This window comes from Geotrypetes seraphini, chromosome 17 (assembly GCF_902459505.1).
Source record: "Geotrypetes seraphini chromosome 17, aGeoSer1.1, whole genome shotgun sequence".
In the NCBI taxonomy this organism is placed as follows: Eukaryota; Metazoa; Chordata; class Amphibia; order Gymnophiona; family Dermophiidae; genus Geotrypetes; species Geotrypetes seraphini.
Window position 1 is genome coordinate 25,326,324 of NC_047100.1, and position 19,114 is coordinate 25,345,437.

The window sequence follows — 19,114 nt, forward strand, 5'->3', positions numbered from 1 at the left end:
TTCCAACAGATATCATGATGCCTTGCATCTTCCTTCTCAATATTCAAAAAAGCAACTTAAAACCTGGCTACTCTAGAATACCTTCTATAATACTAAGGGCTAGATTCATTAAACCTTCAACAGCTTCCTCATCAATATCCAATCCAATCAACCCATGAAAATGAGGGGACATGGCATGCAAAAGTAGGAAGTCATCGATTCACTAAGCAGAAGAAGAAACACCAATTGGGTTTGCCGATCTGAAAAGAAGCGACTGCTGAGGACCAGTCGCTTACTATCCCTGCGGACTCTCCTGCCCTCTTCCGCCCTGAAATATCAGTATCGAGGTTACAACCCCATATAAAACAACCATCAAAATTAAAAATAAAACTGTATATCTTTACATATGCTAAGAATTCTTTTTTCATATATTCTCTAAAAAGTGCATTGCGAACCCATGGTTTTAACCTGCGGGTTTACAGCGTGTCCTGTCCAATAATCTGGTTACACAAAATAATTATCTGCGTTGGTCACGAATCATTCCTTTTTAAAAATGTCCAACTTGTAGGGCCAACAAAAGTAAAGTGCAACCACCCCATCTCCTCTCTTTTGAGTTTGCTGTGCTTTCCCATCAATGATGTGCGGGAATAAACCCCGCCCACTAACTACGTAGTAAGGGAGAAGAGCTAACACATGCATAAAATTGCATCAATAAACAAGGATACTCTGCGCATGTGTTTCGATCGCTCTTACAGCAATCAGTGGGATCGCTATAGGGTGTGCGTCTGATCAGATCATTTGCATGTAGAATCTGTAGTGAATCGGTCGCGCGGCAAAACTTAGCCAAGAATCGCCCAACAACGATCCAGATCAGTAAGTTTAGTGAATCTAGGCCTAAGTTAATGCTTTCCTCTTCCTCCTTTACCTTTTTTTCTTTCCTTTTTCATTCTTTCCTCATTTACCCACTGTTGCCAGTTATTGTAAAAAGTTTTGCAGTATTATAGTGTGATTGATAGTATATCTATAAATAAATATGCAATGTGGTAATTTATTACAGCATGCATTTCAAAATGTATTTATTGAAATGGCATGTTTGTTTTAATTATTCAGGCCCCACAATACACCTTCCCCCCAGTCCCACTCCCACCCACAACTGAAACACACAACTTCAAATACACACACGTGCACAGCCTGCCCATACACTCTCCTCATGCACACATACACCCCTATGCACTTATCCTAAAAATACGATGTCAGTGCATACTTATACCCTTGCATCCCTACACAGACACACACACCTTCACACCACACATAGCCAAAACATGCTCACATGCCCTCTACACCTGCACAAACTTCTTCCAAGTGAAAGCCCACTATATCATGCAGAATATAAAATGTGCATTTCATGAGTTATTCTTTCACAAAAGTGTAGCACGTTTTTTAGCGCCGATAACAGCGGTAACAGCTTGGACGCTTATAGGAATAGGAATTCTATGAGCATCGGAGCTGGTACCGCTGCGGCCAGTGCTAAAAACTGCGCTAAGATTTTGTAAAAGGGGGGGTGTACATTTGCATCACCTCCCTTCTCTGAAAAGAATGTGTATTTCTTTTCTCCAACATTTGCATACACACTTCTCCCTCCATATTCATGGTTTCAGCATTTGCGGTTTTGATTATTCACGGTTTTTAGCTTGCTGGCTCCTCCCCCCAAATTGCATCAGCTTGCATACAGAAATCGCTGATTCCCAGCACTTTGTTCACCGTGTTTTGCCTCTCCTTCAGAAACAAGCCAGGTCTCCCACCATGTTATTCACGGTTTCACCATATCCAAGATTGTTTTTAATAGAAAACAGCATATAAAAAAGTTATTTGAGGTTTTTCAGTATTTGTGATTCTGTTAATCCCCTATGAAGGGAGAAGTGCAATTTGATTTCCAGCTTCATTTACCAATAAGGGTCCTTAAAGAGAGGTTCATTTGGCCAAGCAACAGACAGGATAGTGCTTTCTTCACTGCAGTCTCTCTGGGCTGGCGGTAGAGAATGATACGGGGACAAATTTGTCCCCATCTCCGTGGGAACTCAATTTCACCATCCTTTCCCGTGAGTTTTGTCCCTGTCCCATTCCTGTAAGCTCTGCCTTAACCGCACACATCTCGAATACTTATGATTTTAAAGTGTTTGAGGCTTGTGCAGATTGGGCCACAGCTTGCAGGAATGAGGCAGAGACAGGAAAAGAACTTGCGGGGATGGGACGGGAAAATTAGTTCCCGTGGGGTCGGGGAAAAATTTGTCCCCATGTCATTCTCTAGCCAGCGGGTTCTGAGCTGGGCCAGGATATGAGCTCTTCATCGCAGATATTGTTTTCCCTGCCAGGCAGCAATTGGAGTAATCAGAATGCTTATACACCAGTCAAAATAGTTTTCACTGGGTGATGCCGCAACATATGCACAAGCCCACAGACTCAGTTTAAAAAAAACCATGGCTCCAAATATTGCAGGTGGTAATGCTGCAGAATAACACACAAATTACATCTATGTTCCCTCTTATTTATTAATTTCACAAATGGATGGATGAGTCAGAGGTTTGAAGGGGCAGCTAGGAGGTATCCAAATGATAGCTTCACTCCATCCAAGAATGAAAGTATCTAGGGGCACACTTTACTTACCTTTTGCCTTGGTCTTGGAAGGGGGCGGGGGGGGGGGGGGGAGAGAAGTCACTGTTGGGCAGCTAGCCCAGAGAGATTTCAGAACGCTCTTCCAGCAGGTTCTTTGACACTGGGTGAGGGGACACCAGGAATTTACAGTTTAATTGGGAGCACTGCAGGTAAAGGTTGATTTTTTTTTTTTAACAATGTCAGTGCATACTTATACTCTTGCATCCCTACACAGACACACATGCCTTGTTGCATCCAGTAAAGCAAGGAAAAACAGCTGAAAAATGAATGTGCAAAAGGTGGATAATCAGGTGAAACTACAACTTCAGTGTATTAGATACTAATATTATTAATTTTATCTAGTAAGATCATTATATTGGAGTGAATGAAGATATGAGATCATTTTTGCAATAATATTTGGTACACTATCAATAAGGGCTATAGACTGGTGATGTTTATGCGTCCTTTTAACAATCTGAGCGTTATTGTGATAATAAATGAATTAGGTGCTCACCTGATTGATTTATTGGATTTATCAGGTGTTACTGAGGGCTCAACCCTTACTCTACACATTATTTATAAAATATACTGTAGATTGTTATGGTTATACTACACTCATCGAAACATTTCCATGATCTTGTTCTTTGCACTTGGGTTTGTTGTTCTTTAGGTTAAACGCAAAGTAATTTGTGGTTAGCATTTAATCAGTAGCAGGAAAATGAACCATGTTCATGCGATGTATTTTATTAAATGCACCGGAATTATCCCAGAGATGCAGAAAACAGTGAACAGCAAAGCCTAGGGCCACAAATTTTTGCATATTTCCGCTAATAAAAATCCACGGAGAGGCGTGAGTTTAAAATGCTTTTTTTTTTTAACACTTTATTATTGTACCCTAACAAATGCAGATTCACAATGATAACATCTACAAAAAAAGAAAAGAAAAGTGGACGGTTTGCTCGTTAGGGAGCTTCGTTGCGTTTTAGACATAAAAGGCAGCTCTTCCCCACCCTTCCCCTCCCCGAGCAGGAAGTGAAGGGAGGAGCCCGGAGCTCGCGCCGCTCAGCTGATCCCACGCTCGCGCTCCGCTCTAGCCGTTGCAGCCCAGAGAAGCAGCAGCCGCTGGCCGTCATGGAGGTGCAACTGGCTCCCTTCCGGGCCTGGGCCGACTTCTTCCCGGGCTCCGATCGCTTCGCCAAGCCCGATTTCAAGGACATCAACAAATGGAACAACCGAGTGGTCAGCAACCTGCTCTACTACCAGACCAACTACCTGGCGGTGGCGGCGGTGACGGTCCTGGTGGTGGGGTGAGTCTGATGGGCCTCGCCCTTTCGGACCCTCTCGAGCCACCGTTTGCTTTCTTCCCGGAAGGGTTTGGGGCTAACTTCAGCTTCTATGTCTGGAGGTTTTCCAGGGATGCTTAAATTAAGAACTAGGACTTCCAATAATGATTTTTAAAAAATGGAGGTTTTGCTTTGGACGTTTAACTGCAGTATTGGGTCCCTTCCTTTTACTTTGCTGAACAGCAGAGGGTGGTAGATGCTGGATTTGGCAAGGCCTTAACGCATGGCACTGCCTGCTCACTCCATTAGGAAACATACAGTATATTTTTTTTAGCAATGCATAAGTCTTTTTATGTGAGCTAAAAAACAACGGGTCCAGGTCTTTTTCTTTCTCCCCCCCCCCCTCCCTCCTTTTTGTTGTACATGAAAAAAATAAGCCCTAACATTAATATGACACTGTCTTATTTTTGAGGAAACATGATACTCCATTTTTGTAGAAAGTTTCTCTCTTTTTGTTATGGACAGATGTGTAAATGCATTCAGAGGCTAACTGTAAACTAGTATTCATACTGTATGTGTAGCCTGTCTAAAGTTATTTATTTAGACAAGCTAGAAATATTTTAGATTTGAGGGCATCCTGCACCTATTGCTTGAAGCAAGTTACAACATAAAGATCAGACTGCCTTCTAGCCAACATAGACCACAATTTCAGAAACACCACTAAACTGTCCAGAATGATGGATAGATGAAACCGCGCACAGGACGTCAGCGTGCTGAATTCAAACACAATTTTACAGCGGTCCAAGGGGGTGTGGTGGTGGGGGGAACCCTCAATTATAGAGGAAATGGCCTTTTTCCCTTTTTTTTTTTAGGAAAAATTAGTTTCCTCTAATAGATGGATTCCCCCCTACACCCCCTCTCGGACCACTGTAAAATAGTGTTTTGAATCCAGTGCGCCGACATCCTGCGAGCGATTGTCTCACACGGTTTTGACTCGTCACCATCTAAAATACGTGTATTAAGACTTCAGTACTACAAAAAACCTGTTTCCCTGAGAGCATAGTTAATTATATCTCCTATAGCTCTTGAGTTCAAAGTATGTGGATGATCTGTTTCCTCATTGCACTTAAACGCTGTGTTTGTAAGATGGCTCTTCTTTTTGCTAGTTTCCTCCTTCACACCCTTTTTTGTAAAACTGCCAGTTAATGAAGAGAACTTTCCTTGGGATGTTTTGCCCTTCCTGAGTCTGCAGGCTGAAATGAGACCCCCCCCCCCCACCCCTTAACTGCCTGGAAAGCTCGTTAGGAGAAAATGTCAGAAAATAAAAACACAACAGAGAGGGCAGTCTGAATGGGCCTTACGGTTTCCATTTGACTTTCTGGTCCAAAGCTGTAGATACTAATTGATCCTTGTCTGTGCATATACTGGACTTTCTCGAGTTGTGTGCCTGCATGTTAGCTTTGTTTTAGCTGGTTCTAGAATTTCATTTGCACAAAGTGCTGCTTGTGCATTATCTATATGTTTTGACTTGAGATATCTAAATGTTTCACTTTGTTGTAGTTGTTAACTTTCTCTTATAACAGTGCAACCTGGATGGTCCCGCTCCCCAAACACACCTCTTCACCAATGCCCCCACCGCCCCTTTTCTCATCCCAGCATTAACATGCCAAACTCAACTGATGGTGAAAATTAGCCGCAGCCCTGTTTATTGCAAAATTATACATTAAACAGCATATTATCATAACACAATATTCCCGAGCTACCTTAAACAAAAGTTATGGCCACTACCCTGCCATGCTAGCAAGGATGTGAGGGTTGGCATGTCCCCCACATGCCCCATTCTCCAGGGTCCCAGCTGGCCCACCGCTCATCCCATGATGAGCCCAGCAGCCAGTAGCTTGGGATACCGTACCTCGAGTCACCACAGCACCGCCCTCTGAGCTGCGACCCAAAGGGCAGGTGGGAAAAGCCACCTCGGAGGACTAGGGAAGCCCTAAGTCCTCCGAACTGCTGAGTCCTGCTCTCCCAGGCCACGGCCTGCCAAAGGCAAGTCTTCCCCGTAGCGGGAAATACCCGCCAGCTTATCCCTTGCCACTAACCCTCTACCCGACTGGCCCCGCGCCTACAACAGGTGACTACGCGGGCCTCCCAGCTTCGTGTTGGTTTCGCCCGTCAAGACGGACTCTTGGGCTACCTATTCCAAAAATGTGTGGCCAGCAGGTGAGCTGTCCTTCAGAGCAGTGGGTTTTTTTCTTTTCTTACTTTCTGATTGTCAGTCGATGAAGTAGTGATTTTTTTTTTTAATCCTGCTGCTTAGACTTGCCCTCCTATGCATGCTAAAATTATCCTCACCCCCAGGGTCTACATTATATTATAAATAGTCTTGTCTGTGTAACAGTCAAACTATTTTGTATGGCTGTTGTGCCTTTTGTAGTACTGAAATGTTATTAATTGCTATGTAGAAAAATGTAAACAAACTTGCAAATGTTATTTTATTTCAGCAACTCAGATTTAATAGGCTTTTGCCTAGATCAGGGCTGCCCAAGTCCGGTCCTCGATCTACTGGCAGGCCAGGTTTTCAGGATATCCACAATGAATATGCATGAGAAAGATTTGCCTGCATTGCCTTCTTGGTATGCAAATCTCTCTCATGCATATTCATTGTGGATATCCTGAAAATCTGACCTGGCTCTGGCTCTTGAGGACCGGAATTACCTATCTCTGCACTAGACGAAGCAGCACTGCTTCTTGGTCCTATTTTTTTTTTTTTAGCATCTTCCTTTTTCTTCATAAATTTTTTTGCAAGACAATTTGCTTAACGAACAGCCCCTCTTGTATTCTTTATATTCTACTCCTAAGTGTGTTTTTAGGTGGTTGTATAGTGCACCTGCTTTTACTGCTGTGCTTATTTTTGATGATCAAATCAGATTTGGGATTTTATTAAAGAGGGTACAATGTTTTTAGTTAAAAACTATGTATTTAGCAAGTCTTGTTTGCCTTGCCATAGGCTGAATCACATGTCTGTTTTCATACTACTGTCATCTTTAACTGTTTTTCCTGCAGGGCTAGTTACGTACATACTTTTTGATTAATAAATGTTTTTGGCAAACACTATGTGCACAGTGCAGCAGCTCTTTTGCATGTGGCCTAACTGTAGCTGAACTGGGAAAATTCTGGTAGGCATGTTGCCCAGGAGTCTAAAACTTAAATAGTTTAGAAGTCTAAACAAAATGACCAAAAACAGCTAAACATGAAAAAAAAGGGGGAAAAAATCCACGCAGCAGCAGCAAAATACATTTCTCTTGGCTCTTACTTTTTTGATGTGTGTTTTTCCACAGGAGTAGGCAGTGGTGTAGCAAGGGTGAGATGCGCCTCAGGCGGTGGCACCCTTTCTCCACCCCCAAGGCCGCACGCAGGCTGCTTTCCTTCCCCCATACCTCTGTAATGTTCTTGGCGCAAGCAGCAACCCCAAACTGCTGGGACGGTGTGCTTGCGCCCAGTGCCGAAAAAAATGGGTGTCGAGAGCATTTTGGACCACTGGATGATTTTCCAAGGGCTGCTAAGCAGGGATGGTGTTAAGAAAGACAGGGTAGGAAGAAAAGGAGGGGGAGTAGCGTTATATGTTAAAGATCATATTAAGAACATAAGAAGTTGCCACCACTGGGTCAGACCAGAGGTCCATCAGGTCTGTGACCTGTGAAGTGGTTCCTGACCATTTCTGTAACCTACCTCTACATCTATCTGTAACCCTCAATCCCCTCATCCTTTAGGAACTTATTTAAACCTTCCTTGAAACCCTGTAGTGTGCTCTGGCCTATCACAACCTCCGGAAGCGCGTTCCATGTGTCCACCACCCTCTGGGTAAAAAAGAACTTCCTCGCATTTGTTCTAAACCTGTCCCCTCTCAATTTCTCCGAGTGACCCCTTGTACTTGTGGTTTCCCACAGTCTGAAGAATCTGTCCCTGTCCACCTTCTCTATGCCCCTCAGGATTTTGAAGGTTTCTATCATGTCTCCTCTGAGCTTTTCCAGGGAGAACAGCCCCAGCATTTTCAACCTGTCGGCGTATGAAAAGTTTTCCATACCATTTACCAGTTTAGTTGCTCTCCTCTGGACCCCCTCAAGTACTGTCATGTCCTTCTTGAGGTACGGCGACCAGTATTGGACACAGTACTCCAGATGTGGGCGCACCATTGCACGATATAGCGGCATGATGACTTAGTCCTGGTCGTGATACCCAACATTCTGTTAGCTTTCTTTGAGGCTGTCGCACATTGTGCTGATGCTTTCAATGTTGTGTCCACCATCACCCCCAGGTCTCTTTCAAGGTTGCTCACCTCTAGCAGTGATCCTCCCATTTTGTAGCCACACAATTGCTGGGTAAGGAAGATGCACTTTGAATCAATTTGGAAAGAGGGAATGGTGAACATATTTACATTTACTGTTGTTTATATAGTTTCAATAAACTGAGTGTCCCTGAAGTTGATAGACTGTGTCCCTTCCCTACTTTTTTTTGGGTTGGTATTTAAACGTCTCCTTCATATCACCCACCTTTTTGGTTTACATTTTCACATGTGGGGTTGTGCGTTTCCTTTGTATTGTGGGAGATGTTTAAATACCTATGTGATGTAAATGCGCATGAGTCAAGTCTTTTTCGTTTGAAAGGAAGTTCTGGAATGAGAGGACATAGGATGAAGTTAAGAGGTGATAGGCTCAGGAGGCATCTATGGAAATACTTTTTTACAGAAAGGTGGTGATGTGTAGAACAGTCTCCCAGAAGAGGTGGTGGAGACAGACTGTCTGAATTCAAGAAAGCCTGGGATAGGCACATGGGATCTCTTAGAGAGAGGAAGAGATAATGTTGGATGGGCCATTTGGCCTTTATCTGTCATCATGTTTCTATGGAAATGTCTTTGTGTTTAGCAGTCCTTCTGTGCCCCTGTCTCAATGCTCTGTCCCCCATCAAGCATTCTTTTCCATGTCTGTCTCTCTTGCTTCAATGTCCCAGTCTCTTCGCTTGGTCCTCTTCTATATGTTATAGGATCTTATACCTTTGAGCAAGCCTCTCTGGTCTACTTCAAGTTTGCATCTCATCCTCTCACTTTCCCCCATCTCTCCTCCCAAGCCAGAATCTTGCTCTCTCCACAACGCCCCCACCCACTATCTCTTGCTATCTCCTGAGCTATAACATTTCTCTCCCCAGCCAGCACTTCTGACTCTCTCCACATTGTCCCCAATCCAGCAGTACCTCAATGATGCCGATTTCCTGAGGCAACCTGGTGCCTGCTTTTGCAGGCTTCCCTCTACCGCGTTTCCACATGAAGAAAGAGAAGTAACAAGCAAGGGTGGGAACTTAATGTAGGGAAGCCTGTAGGCTCCTGAAGATGTTGCCAACAGTGATTCGTCATTATGGCCCAGAGAGTAATTTATTTGCAGAACATGGGCTATTTCTGCATGCCTGGGGAATTCTGCACAAATTCTGTGTTGCGCAGAATTCCACCAGGCGAGGATATTACAAGATAAGATTTCTCTAAACCAGAGTAACATCTGAATAATGTGTGCTGGTTTATGTGGGGAGTTGCTGCAGTGACACGTACATGACTGGCTTCTGCCTGTTCACTTTTTCCATTCTGGAAATGTAGTTGATTCTAAATATAGGTTTGTGTGCTGGTCAAAGTAAGCACCACAAATATGCTGCCAGTTACAAATGCACCAATCCAAATTTCCAGTCTGCCTGAAGCTTGAGAAGCAGAAGCAGGTGGGCAGCAAACGGTTCTAAAATCGATCCTACAGTGCTGTTGCTCGAGTGACATGTGTTGAATGGAAACGAGAGATGAGCTTGTCTGACTTATTCTGAAAGCCACAAATGTTCTTTGCTCTTCTCAGATACAATAGCTTCTCAGTGATCTTAAAAGATCTCTTGTCATCTGAGTCAGAGACATGAAATGCCTGGAGTACAATTGTTTGTTAGAACAATTGACTTCTGTCTTGGAAGTCTCTTATTTTCAGAAAGGGGGGAAGCTGCTGGGAGCCTGCTAGGTAAACTTTTTGTAGATGCATGTTGGTTCTGCCCATCTTAGAGGTCAAATGTCACAGCTGATATGTAAAATAAAAACCATTTCTTATACACTGCTTCATTCAGAGGTTCGCATTCAGGTACTCTTAAGTATTTCTCCCTATCTGTCCTGGCGAGCTCACTATCTAGCTACAGTACCTTGGGCAACAGAGTGTTAAGTGACTTGCCCAGTGTCACAAGGGGGGATTGAACACACAACCTCGGGGTGCTGAGGCAGGGGGTTCTAACCACTAGGCCACTCTGCCATGAATCTCGCTCACTCAGCTTCATTTGAGTTTTAACAGCAACCCATTGTGCTGTATCTATAACCTCCCAGGGGAGATACATATATGCCCCCCCCCCCCCCCCCATCGCCAAGTACTGGCTGGTTTTTTTTTGGGTGTGGAACAGAAATGAATGTTGGGGGATGTGCATTAAGCTGTGGAGGAGCAGCCTAGCGATTGGAGCATTGTGCTTGTTGTCCAGATGGCCTGGTTCAAATCCCACTGTTGGCTGTAGTCGTTTATATTCAGGTACTTAAGCATTTTTCCTTCTATCCCAGTGGGCTTACACTCTTATCTAATGTACCTGTGGCAATGGGGGATTAAGTGATTCACCCAGGGTCACAAGGAGCATCCTGGGATTTGAACCCACAACCTTGGGGTGCTGAGGCTGTAGCTCTAATCACTGCACCACACACCCCACCATCTTGGACAAGTCATTTAATCTACCATTGTCTCAGACTGGACCCCTCAAAATACATAGTGGTTAGTTTAAAAGAAACGTTATTTCTGTACAAAGGGAAAATTAAAACAGGCTTGCTTGTTCGCATATTCTACACTCTATTGTCTCTCAACTCTTGTACAAGTTCCACAGTTCACCCTATACTGCTTTTCATGCATGAATCAAGGATTCTTATAGCTTGTCCCAGACGCAGCTCTTGTAGGTTAAACAGTCACTTTTTTTTTTTTTTTTTGAAAGTCTCTTATCTTAGGTTCCAAGGAACCTCTTCACACAAACTCGGGGTAGCAATGTCTACTGAAGGCCACACCGTTTCTTTAGATCTTCCCCAGGTACTGCAGCAAACAGATATGCTGGGAGAACCTCTTCTTCCAGAAACCTCTTGCCTTGGGATATCACCCCGGGAAGCCTCTTGCTTCAGGTGCTTCCTGGCTTTAAACTCACTCTGGGCATTTAAGCTTCCTCCCCTCTGACTCGGAACCTGCTGGGGCAGTTTAGTACCCCTTGCTGTTAAATAGCTAAAATGCACCCTCGGTGAGGAAGTGCTCACCATGCTACCATCCACTTCTTACTTTTTTGCTTGTTATATTGCAACTGCTAATTTTGCATGAAAAAGCTTTAAGCAGTAGCACGTACTAAATATAGGGCTTCGATGTGGATTTTTTAAAAATAAATATTCATAATAGGATTACCCTGACGCAATACTCCTTGATTTTTACGCAATGTTTTTTTTTTTTGTTTCTGCTTTTCTGTTTCAGATTTATGAGTCCTTTCAACATGCTACTGGGTGGCACAGTGGTGGTCCTGATGTTTATTGGGTTTGTGTGGGCGTCGCACAACAAGGACACCCTTCGTAAATTTAAAAAGCAGTATCCAATAGTATTCGTCATGATGGTCATGCTAGCAAGTTACTGTGTTGTATCCCTCTACGGAGGGGTGATGGTCTTCATATTTGGCATCACCTTTCCTTTACTGTGTAAGTATATTTTATTAATTAAAACTAACTTTTTTTTTTAAAGCTGATATTTACCCCCTTTTTGCAAAAACGTGATAGTGGTTTTTAGCATAGGCCGGTGTGCTTAATTCCCTACGCTGCTCTCGACACTGAGTTGTAAAGGGAGGGGGGGATTGAGAGGCATGCACAGGTAAAGTCTCACAGTATCGGTGATTCAAATAGTCTGTACAGGGAGAGGCGTAGCTATTTTGACATGGTATTAAAAAAAAAAAAAAAAAAATTAAGGAGGTGCTATGTAATTTGAAATATAAAATATTGGATGCTGAATGTAAACTTCTGGGAAGAGGGGTGGCATTTGAGCATTTTTTAAATGTGCCTCTAAGACATTGCAACTTTATTTTTTTAAAGCAAAATTTTGACTGGGTGAGGGTGCATTTATTTACACGGCATAACTCATAGAACACTAAATTGTGTGCATATCTCCAGAAATGAGGCACAGGCACTTACTGCTCTTTGGCTGTAATTAGAGCTCACGCCCATACAAGCACATGTGATATATACCTAGCTAGAAAATAAGAATAGTCATACGGGGTCAGATCAGTGGTCCATCTAGCACAGGGGTCTCAAAGTCCCTCCTAGAGGGCCGCAATCCAGTCAGGTTTTCAGGATTTCCCCAATGAGATCTGTGCACGCACTGCTTTCAATGCATATTCATTGGGGAAATCCTGAAAACCCGACTGGATTGCGGCCCTCAAGGAGGGACTTTGAGATCCCTGATCTAGCAGTTCTGTTTCCAGTAGTGGTCACAAGAAACTGGCAGAAACCCAAATAGCCACATTCCCATGTCTTATCTCGATAACAGACTAAGGACTTTTCCTCCAGGAACTTGTCCAAACTTCTTTACTGGTTACACCAGTATTCTATAAAAAGTAGGCTCCAAAACAGTCCTCTCTCCACTTCTCTCTGCTTGTGACCCAGTGCAAGATGCAAAATGTGATGAACAGTTCCATGGTGTAAAGTGCTTTTAAAAAGGAGAAAACTTGCATATAGGTTTCAAGATCCCAAATATACAAGATTTCCTTTGAGAATAAAAAATTCCTCTGAAGCCCTCTTACTGAGCTGCATTAAAAAGTAGCCAGTGTTGTCCCCAGCACAGGTCTTTCCCGAGTGCTAAGGTCACTTTATGGCAAATGGCTATGCATTACTTTCCTCATTAGTGCATGGGCACTTATCAACGCCTATTTCTAGATAGCGTGTCGACAAGGGCTATATTTCTGGGTGGCAAGACCTCGTGCGCTAATCAGTTTAGCACATAGTGATGTAACTGCAAGGTATCGCCTTGAACTGCAAGGTATAGGCGGAATAGAAGTCCTTAATATAATGTAATTAGCACAGAACACCCCCAGACATACCCCAATACTAAAAAAAAAAAAGTGCATGGTTAGTGTGCCAATTCCAAAACTAACATGAGATGCCTGAGCATTTCCCGTGGTAGTGCTTTTAACCTGCGGTAAGCACGGATTAGTGCTTGCTGCAACTTAGTAAAAGGGTCCCTATACAGTATGACACACAACTACAACGGGAATTCCCGGCAGCCATTCTGATGACGGCTCTGCACGGGGCAGGAACATAAGAAGATTGCTCCTGCCCTGCTTCACCACTAGACCACCAGGTAAGGTTCCGGGGACACAGGAGGGAGGTGGGGGTGGGTCAAAGCTGGCCCACACTTTGCGGTCTGGCTCTGCACCAAATCCCCGTGAATACCGAGGGAGAAGTGTATTGTTCACTGCATGAAGCTCTTACTGCAGGGCTTCCTAAACTTAGCGTGGTCATGCCATAGTCTAGTTTCTAGAATACCTGCAGTGAGGACAAGTGAGAAATTTTGTGCACATAAGGTTCTTTATATGCAAATATCAACCATTTAATTGCAGATATCCTGAGAAACTGATAAGCTAAGTTTGGGAACCGCAAGCTTATATGTTAGCAATATTTTTTTCCTTATGGGTTCTGGCAATAGAATCGCTGACAGCATTCCTTGTGTATGTGTTTGTTTTTTAATCCAGTGATCTTCATTCATGCTTCTTTGAGACTTCGCAACATCAAGAACAAACTTGAAAATACAATGGAAGGAGCTGGTCTGAAGAAAACCCCAATGGGAATTATCCTCGATGCGCTTGAGCAGAAGGAGGAAAAGATGAGCAAAATAGCAGATTATCTTGCCAAAGCTACAGAATAATACTCGGATGGCGCCACTGCTATGGACAGAAACAAATTGCTGTTTTGCTTTGGTCCACTTCAGTTTACTTGTGTTAATATACAAAGCAATAGCCAGAAAAGCTAGAAAATCAAAGGGCTGGGTTTATGAAAGTGTGCTACTGTGTTAGTATGAACAAATACAACAACATGGCCCTTTTTACGCATTGGAGTCTTAACTGGGCTTGTTGACATGGTATCCACACTTTAATATGCCTAGTTCTAAGTTTTGCGCAGTATAAGAAAATATATATGTATGTGTTTACTTTATATTTCAGAAAACTATCAGCTCATTACAGTCTGGGTCTTTTTTTTTTTTAAGACTTTCTACTACATAAATAGCTTTCAATATTTTATGCAGGAATCCATAGTTTGCATGTACATAACCTGTGCTTGATTAAGAGACCAGTATTGGATAATCGGTGTAGTGTGCTCTCATATCGGGCTGTTGTATGAAGGATAGGAAACAAATTTTGCATTTAGAAGCCTTGTGCTTGCATTCTCAGGCAAAAATTTAACTTAAATCTTTTACAAACTGACCTGTAAGCAGGTTTATATTGCAGTACAGGGCTTGACCAACACCATGATTTAATGACTTAAAAGTGAAGCTGACGTTTCCAGTGTCTGAATTTCACTCCAGTTTAATTTGAGTAAAAAGTTGACCTCGTAGTATTTATTGAGTTAAATTAGTTTGCATAAGATTGTGTGTGTGTTGAATTTTATTCTTGCAACAAAAGGCAACTTTAAAGAGCATAAACCTATGTTGCTTTAAGAGATGTTTTTGGCCATATTGGGCTACAACTGTTTAGGTGTATTTATCTTGTTTGCCTAGAATTCCTAAAGTTACTATAGTGGATTTATTGCACAAAACATAGGGTTTTTTTTTTTCATCAAACCAAACCTTCCCCACCCTCTTTTTTATTTTTTTTACAAAGCCACAAAAGCAGTTTTTAGCACAGGCCGGCATGCTGAATGCCCTGCGTTGCTCCCGACAATCATAACTCTGAGTGGCGGGAGCAGCACAGGCCTTCAGCACGCCAGCCTGTGCTAAAAACTGCTTTTGTAAAATAAAAGGGGAGGGGGGTGGTTAGAAGATGCAAATAACAAATTGTGTAGATACACTTAATTCATATTCACAGGGGCTTTCCTGAAAGAGGAACAGATTTGGGGTCCAGAAGGAGTGGAATCTGGCCTACGATGGTTCCAGTTGTGTTGCACTGTAATAGGGTAAATTTTTTCTTTTTGGACTGAATCTTTCATATCTGAGATTGGTTTTGACTTTTGTCTTGGGGTGGGGGGGGGGTTTAAAGGCACTTGTTCTAGCACTATTTTCACCCTCATTTGGAATATTTTCAAAATGGATCAGGGAAAACAAATGAATTAAAACCGTAAGCCATTTGGGGTTTACCACACTTATCTTCACAGTATTGATCCATTATATACCTTTATTTTTTTTTTTTTCAAATCAGATTTTTTACGCATGTTAATGAGATGTGCAGCTGCCAGCCATTGCTATTTCTGAAGGCATCACGCTGGGGTGAAGATCTCATTCGGTGCAGTATTAGGACTAAAAGTTCAAAGCGGCAAGCTCTTCTCCAGATAAGCGTGGAAGAATTAGAAATCAAGAAATAGCTGCTGCTTTTGTGCAAAGAACAGATGGACCGCTAGTTCTCTAAATTTATTGGCCGTCATGGAGGTAATTCTATAAGAAGCTGCCTGATAAGTACACAGCATGTATGCACATTAAATGCGATTATTGTGGATTTATACATAAACACACATGCATAACAAACTTATCAATTTGCTCTACTGTAAGCGCTTGTATATGTGATAGTTTGCACTTTGCAGGTGAGTGTTCACCTGTGTGGAATGTGGGTGAAGCACACATTACACACATGACTTGTATAGCACTACCTGCTGTAGGCATAAGCCAGCTACTGTGCCTAGGTGCAGGAGATACGCAGTACCCCAGACTCGCTAGAAGATGCCCAAATTTGGACACATGGCTGAGATGTGCATACAGACTGGTTAATGAGCTCTTAAACCGTCAATTGGGTGGTAACCTCCAACTGTTTTTTTCATGTGCATTCGGCTGCACACTGTACTACAAGGCATGGTGCTTAATTTTAACAGCGCATAACTCGAGAGGGTTTGGCCATGGGTGTTCAAAAAGTTGTGGGGCATAATGACAGCTTGCTGCTTCACATGCCTATCTTGGGTATCGGCATTTACACCAGATTTTGAGCAGGTGGAACGTCTGGTGCTTAAACTTTTGGCATGGCAATTGGTGCAAAGTGCTTTTCTGTTAAGGATGTATGCTCTTGATAGAAGATCGTGGCCAAATGTTCGGTGTTTAAATATCCCAGTACCTGGTTTTTGAGCACCATTTACTGAACCTGGTCCAATGTGTGTACATATCCCATCACACTCGTCCATAAAGGAAAGTAGGCACCTTCTAGAGGCCTAAATCGAGGCCACTTTTTATAGAATTGTCCTCTTATTAAGTTTGTATTGAACATTTTTGATTGTATTTTTATGACCTTTATGTAGGGGCAGCTATATTCAAGGGTTGCTCCTGTTTCTCTCTTTGGAAGCTCAGCATGGCTTGGGGCAGTGGCATCTGGCCCATTGGGAATGGCACACTTCTACCCAGGGACTACGATTATATCCCACAAAGAGACCCATATGCAAAGTATTGGTAGAAGCTTTGATTCTTATATTGTATTTGGTTTTTGTTCTGGAGAATAGAAACACCATCAACAACCGAGGTTCCATTTAGAAACATATTTGCCCCTTCTTTCCCCCCACCAGTGATGCTAGTTTTTCAATCTTGCAATTCTTTCTTGCTACTGCTACAAATTATTTCAGCCACTTTATTTATGTACGTATGTTTTGGATAGTAATTGAATCGTCACAAAAAAGAATGGATACTTTTTTTTTTTTATATCCTCATCCTAATGCACACAGTACTAACGTAAGGTAATTTATACCAAGTTTCAAAAACACTTTTCTATTCAAATTAATAGCAGTATAGATAATAAAGTAATAACTTAAAACCTGTAATTTTTTAAGTATATAAAATGTGGACTATAATCTGAACCATAACTGGTGTACGCTCTTTGGAGGAAGAGAGAAGCATGGCATCTTTCAACAGCAAAATCGGCAAACCTGAAATTGTATTGAAGTATTACATGCAATCTTATTTTTCAAAATGTCACTTGCTTATTGGAAATATGCTTTGTTGTAAAACTGGAATGGCATGTTTTCTCATAATGTGCTGAGGGATCATGTGTTTTTTAAAGCATAAGGAGTATAATAAATGAAGATAATGTAAACAAATAAAAAGAATCTTTAACTTAACAGTGCCTAGATTGTTCTTTTTGTTACTAAGTGAAATCAAAAGCATGAATCCTGGAAGGCGGTGCAATGGGTGATCCTTGGTGATTAGTACATGTGGAGCGTTCTAGCTTATCTAGATCCAGAATCCATATTTTTTTTTTTTTTTTGTGATGTGTCAAAACTGCAGAGGACAATGGCGTGCCGCCGCTTTGAGGCCTTCTCTTTGGTGCTCTAAGGGGGGAAACCCCCCAGTAAATTTACAAGTCCTTGTGCTCCCATTGGGGGGTGTAAGGGGGAAACCCCCACTACACTGGAAAACTTCCAAACAGCGAAAACGGACAATGGGAGTTTTTCATATACAGGGGGGGATTCCTCCCCCCCCCACGGGAAGGCCTCAACGCAGCAACATGCATTTGTCCTGTGCACAAATGTCGCCGCGCCAATGTCTGGCACACTTTGACCATATGTACAAACAAGTATTCTCCACACACAAAGCTTATAACACTGTCAAGTGTTATATGCATCTTAGTATGCATGCCCAGGAGTGTCTTATTTTGAGGGAAACATGGTAACAGCCATCTGTCTGTTCTCTCTCTCTTCCCCCCCCCCCCCACACACACACACATTGTTTTTAGAGTTGACAGGAGCAGTTTGCAACCAGTACATCTTACCAACTACTGCCTTCTCTGCCAAGTTTTCTTCTGCTGTCGCAACCATGAGGGAATCCCATTTTTCAGAAGCTTTAAAATGTATTTATTTTATTTTATGATAAAGTGCCCAATCTGCTTGTTTACCAACCAAAGGCTTCATCTTGCTTTGGTTGTGGCCCTGACAGCATTAACTCAAGGCCATCTAGTTAGCAGTAGTGGCATGAGTGAAGAGAACTGGAGCCAGTGTCTGTTCTGTACCATACAATTTCTTTTATACTGCAAGTTTCAACAAGGACTCAGTGTGGTTTACAATAAGCTTTCTAGTCCGTGATAACAGGCAATGAGTTATAGATTGAAGAGGTAGAATGTCTTTGCATTTTAAGCTACAGGTTCAAGAGAAGAGATGAGGCTGGAGTCTTTAGCATTTTCCTAAAGTTGTAATATGGGCTGAGGGAGGCTATTCCAAATTTGGGCCCTTTGGAATGTGAAGGTGGATGCAAGTAATCTCTTTTGAAATAAACTCAAAGGTGAAGGGAAGGCCGGCTTAAAGTGTTGAGCTAATCTTGAGTTGTGATAGAGTTCGTAACAATGTCTGTGATTAGTCCTTTGGAATTCTCCCCACAATGCATCTTATGTTAACAGCCCTGATATGCCTCTTCAAAGGGCACAGCCCCTTGGCGGTTGCATACTATGGAATTTTAGTGTGCAGTAAAGAATGACAGAGGGCTAAATTTTTCTCTGTCCTCGCAGGAACTCAATTTCTCCATCCCTATGAATTTCACAGCTGTACCATTCCTGTAAGCTCTGTCTTAAACATACAAGTCTCAAACACTTATGATTTTAAAGTGTTTGAGGATTGTGCAGATGAGGGCAAGGATAGGAAAAGAATTCGCAGGAACAGGATGGGAAAATGAGGTCCCGCAGGGATGAGGAAAAATTTGGCCCCATGTCAACTCCAGTGCCCACTATTTTGGGTGCTTGCATGCACCTCTGCCTGCATACCAACTATTTCCAGTTAATAGTAATGATTGATTTTAATTGGCCATCCTTTCTGTTGCACCCAAATTTGCATAACCTTTATAGCACACAGGGCCCAGTGTCTATCCAAGAGCTGTTAAACTTGGTTCACTTGTCTACAAAAGTGCCAGTGTGTGTTCTACCTGCAGTTTGCTCTCTGTACTCACTCCAACCATGCCCAATTACTGCCT

The 19,114-nt window shown here is 42.5% G+C and overlaps 1 protein-coding gene across 2 annotated transcripts; it reads left to right on the forward strand.

The window, feature by feature from the left end:
- The first annotated feature begins 3,637 nt into the window (after positions 1-3,637).
- Positions 3,638-17,277, forward strand: ARL6IP5 (ADP ribosylation factor like GTPase 6 interacting protein 5). Of its 2 annotated transcripts, XR_004537407.1 has the most exons (4): positions 3,638-3,938; positions 11,468-11,685; positions 13,728-15,144; positions 15,387-17,277. XR_004537407.1 is itself a non-coding variant. In XM_033926686.1 (3 exons), the coding sequence occupies exons 1-3, from the start codon at positions 3,763-3,765 to the stop codon at positions 13,898-13,900; spliced, it is 567 nt and encodes a 188-aa protein (XP_033782577.1). In that variant the 5' UTR covers positions 3,638-3,762; the 3' UTR covers positions 13,901-17,277. The 2 variants fall into 2 exon arrangements, 1 of the variants encoding a protein (XP_033782577.1); XM_033926686.1 differs by having other exon boundaries at positions 13,728-17,277.
- Positions 17,278-19,114: the final 1,837 nt, after the last annotated feature.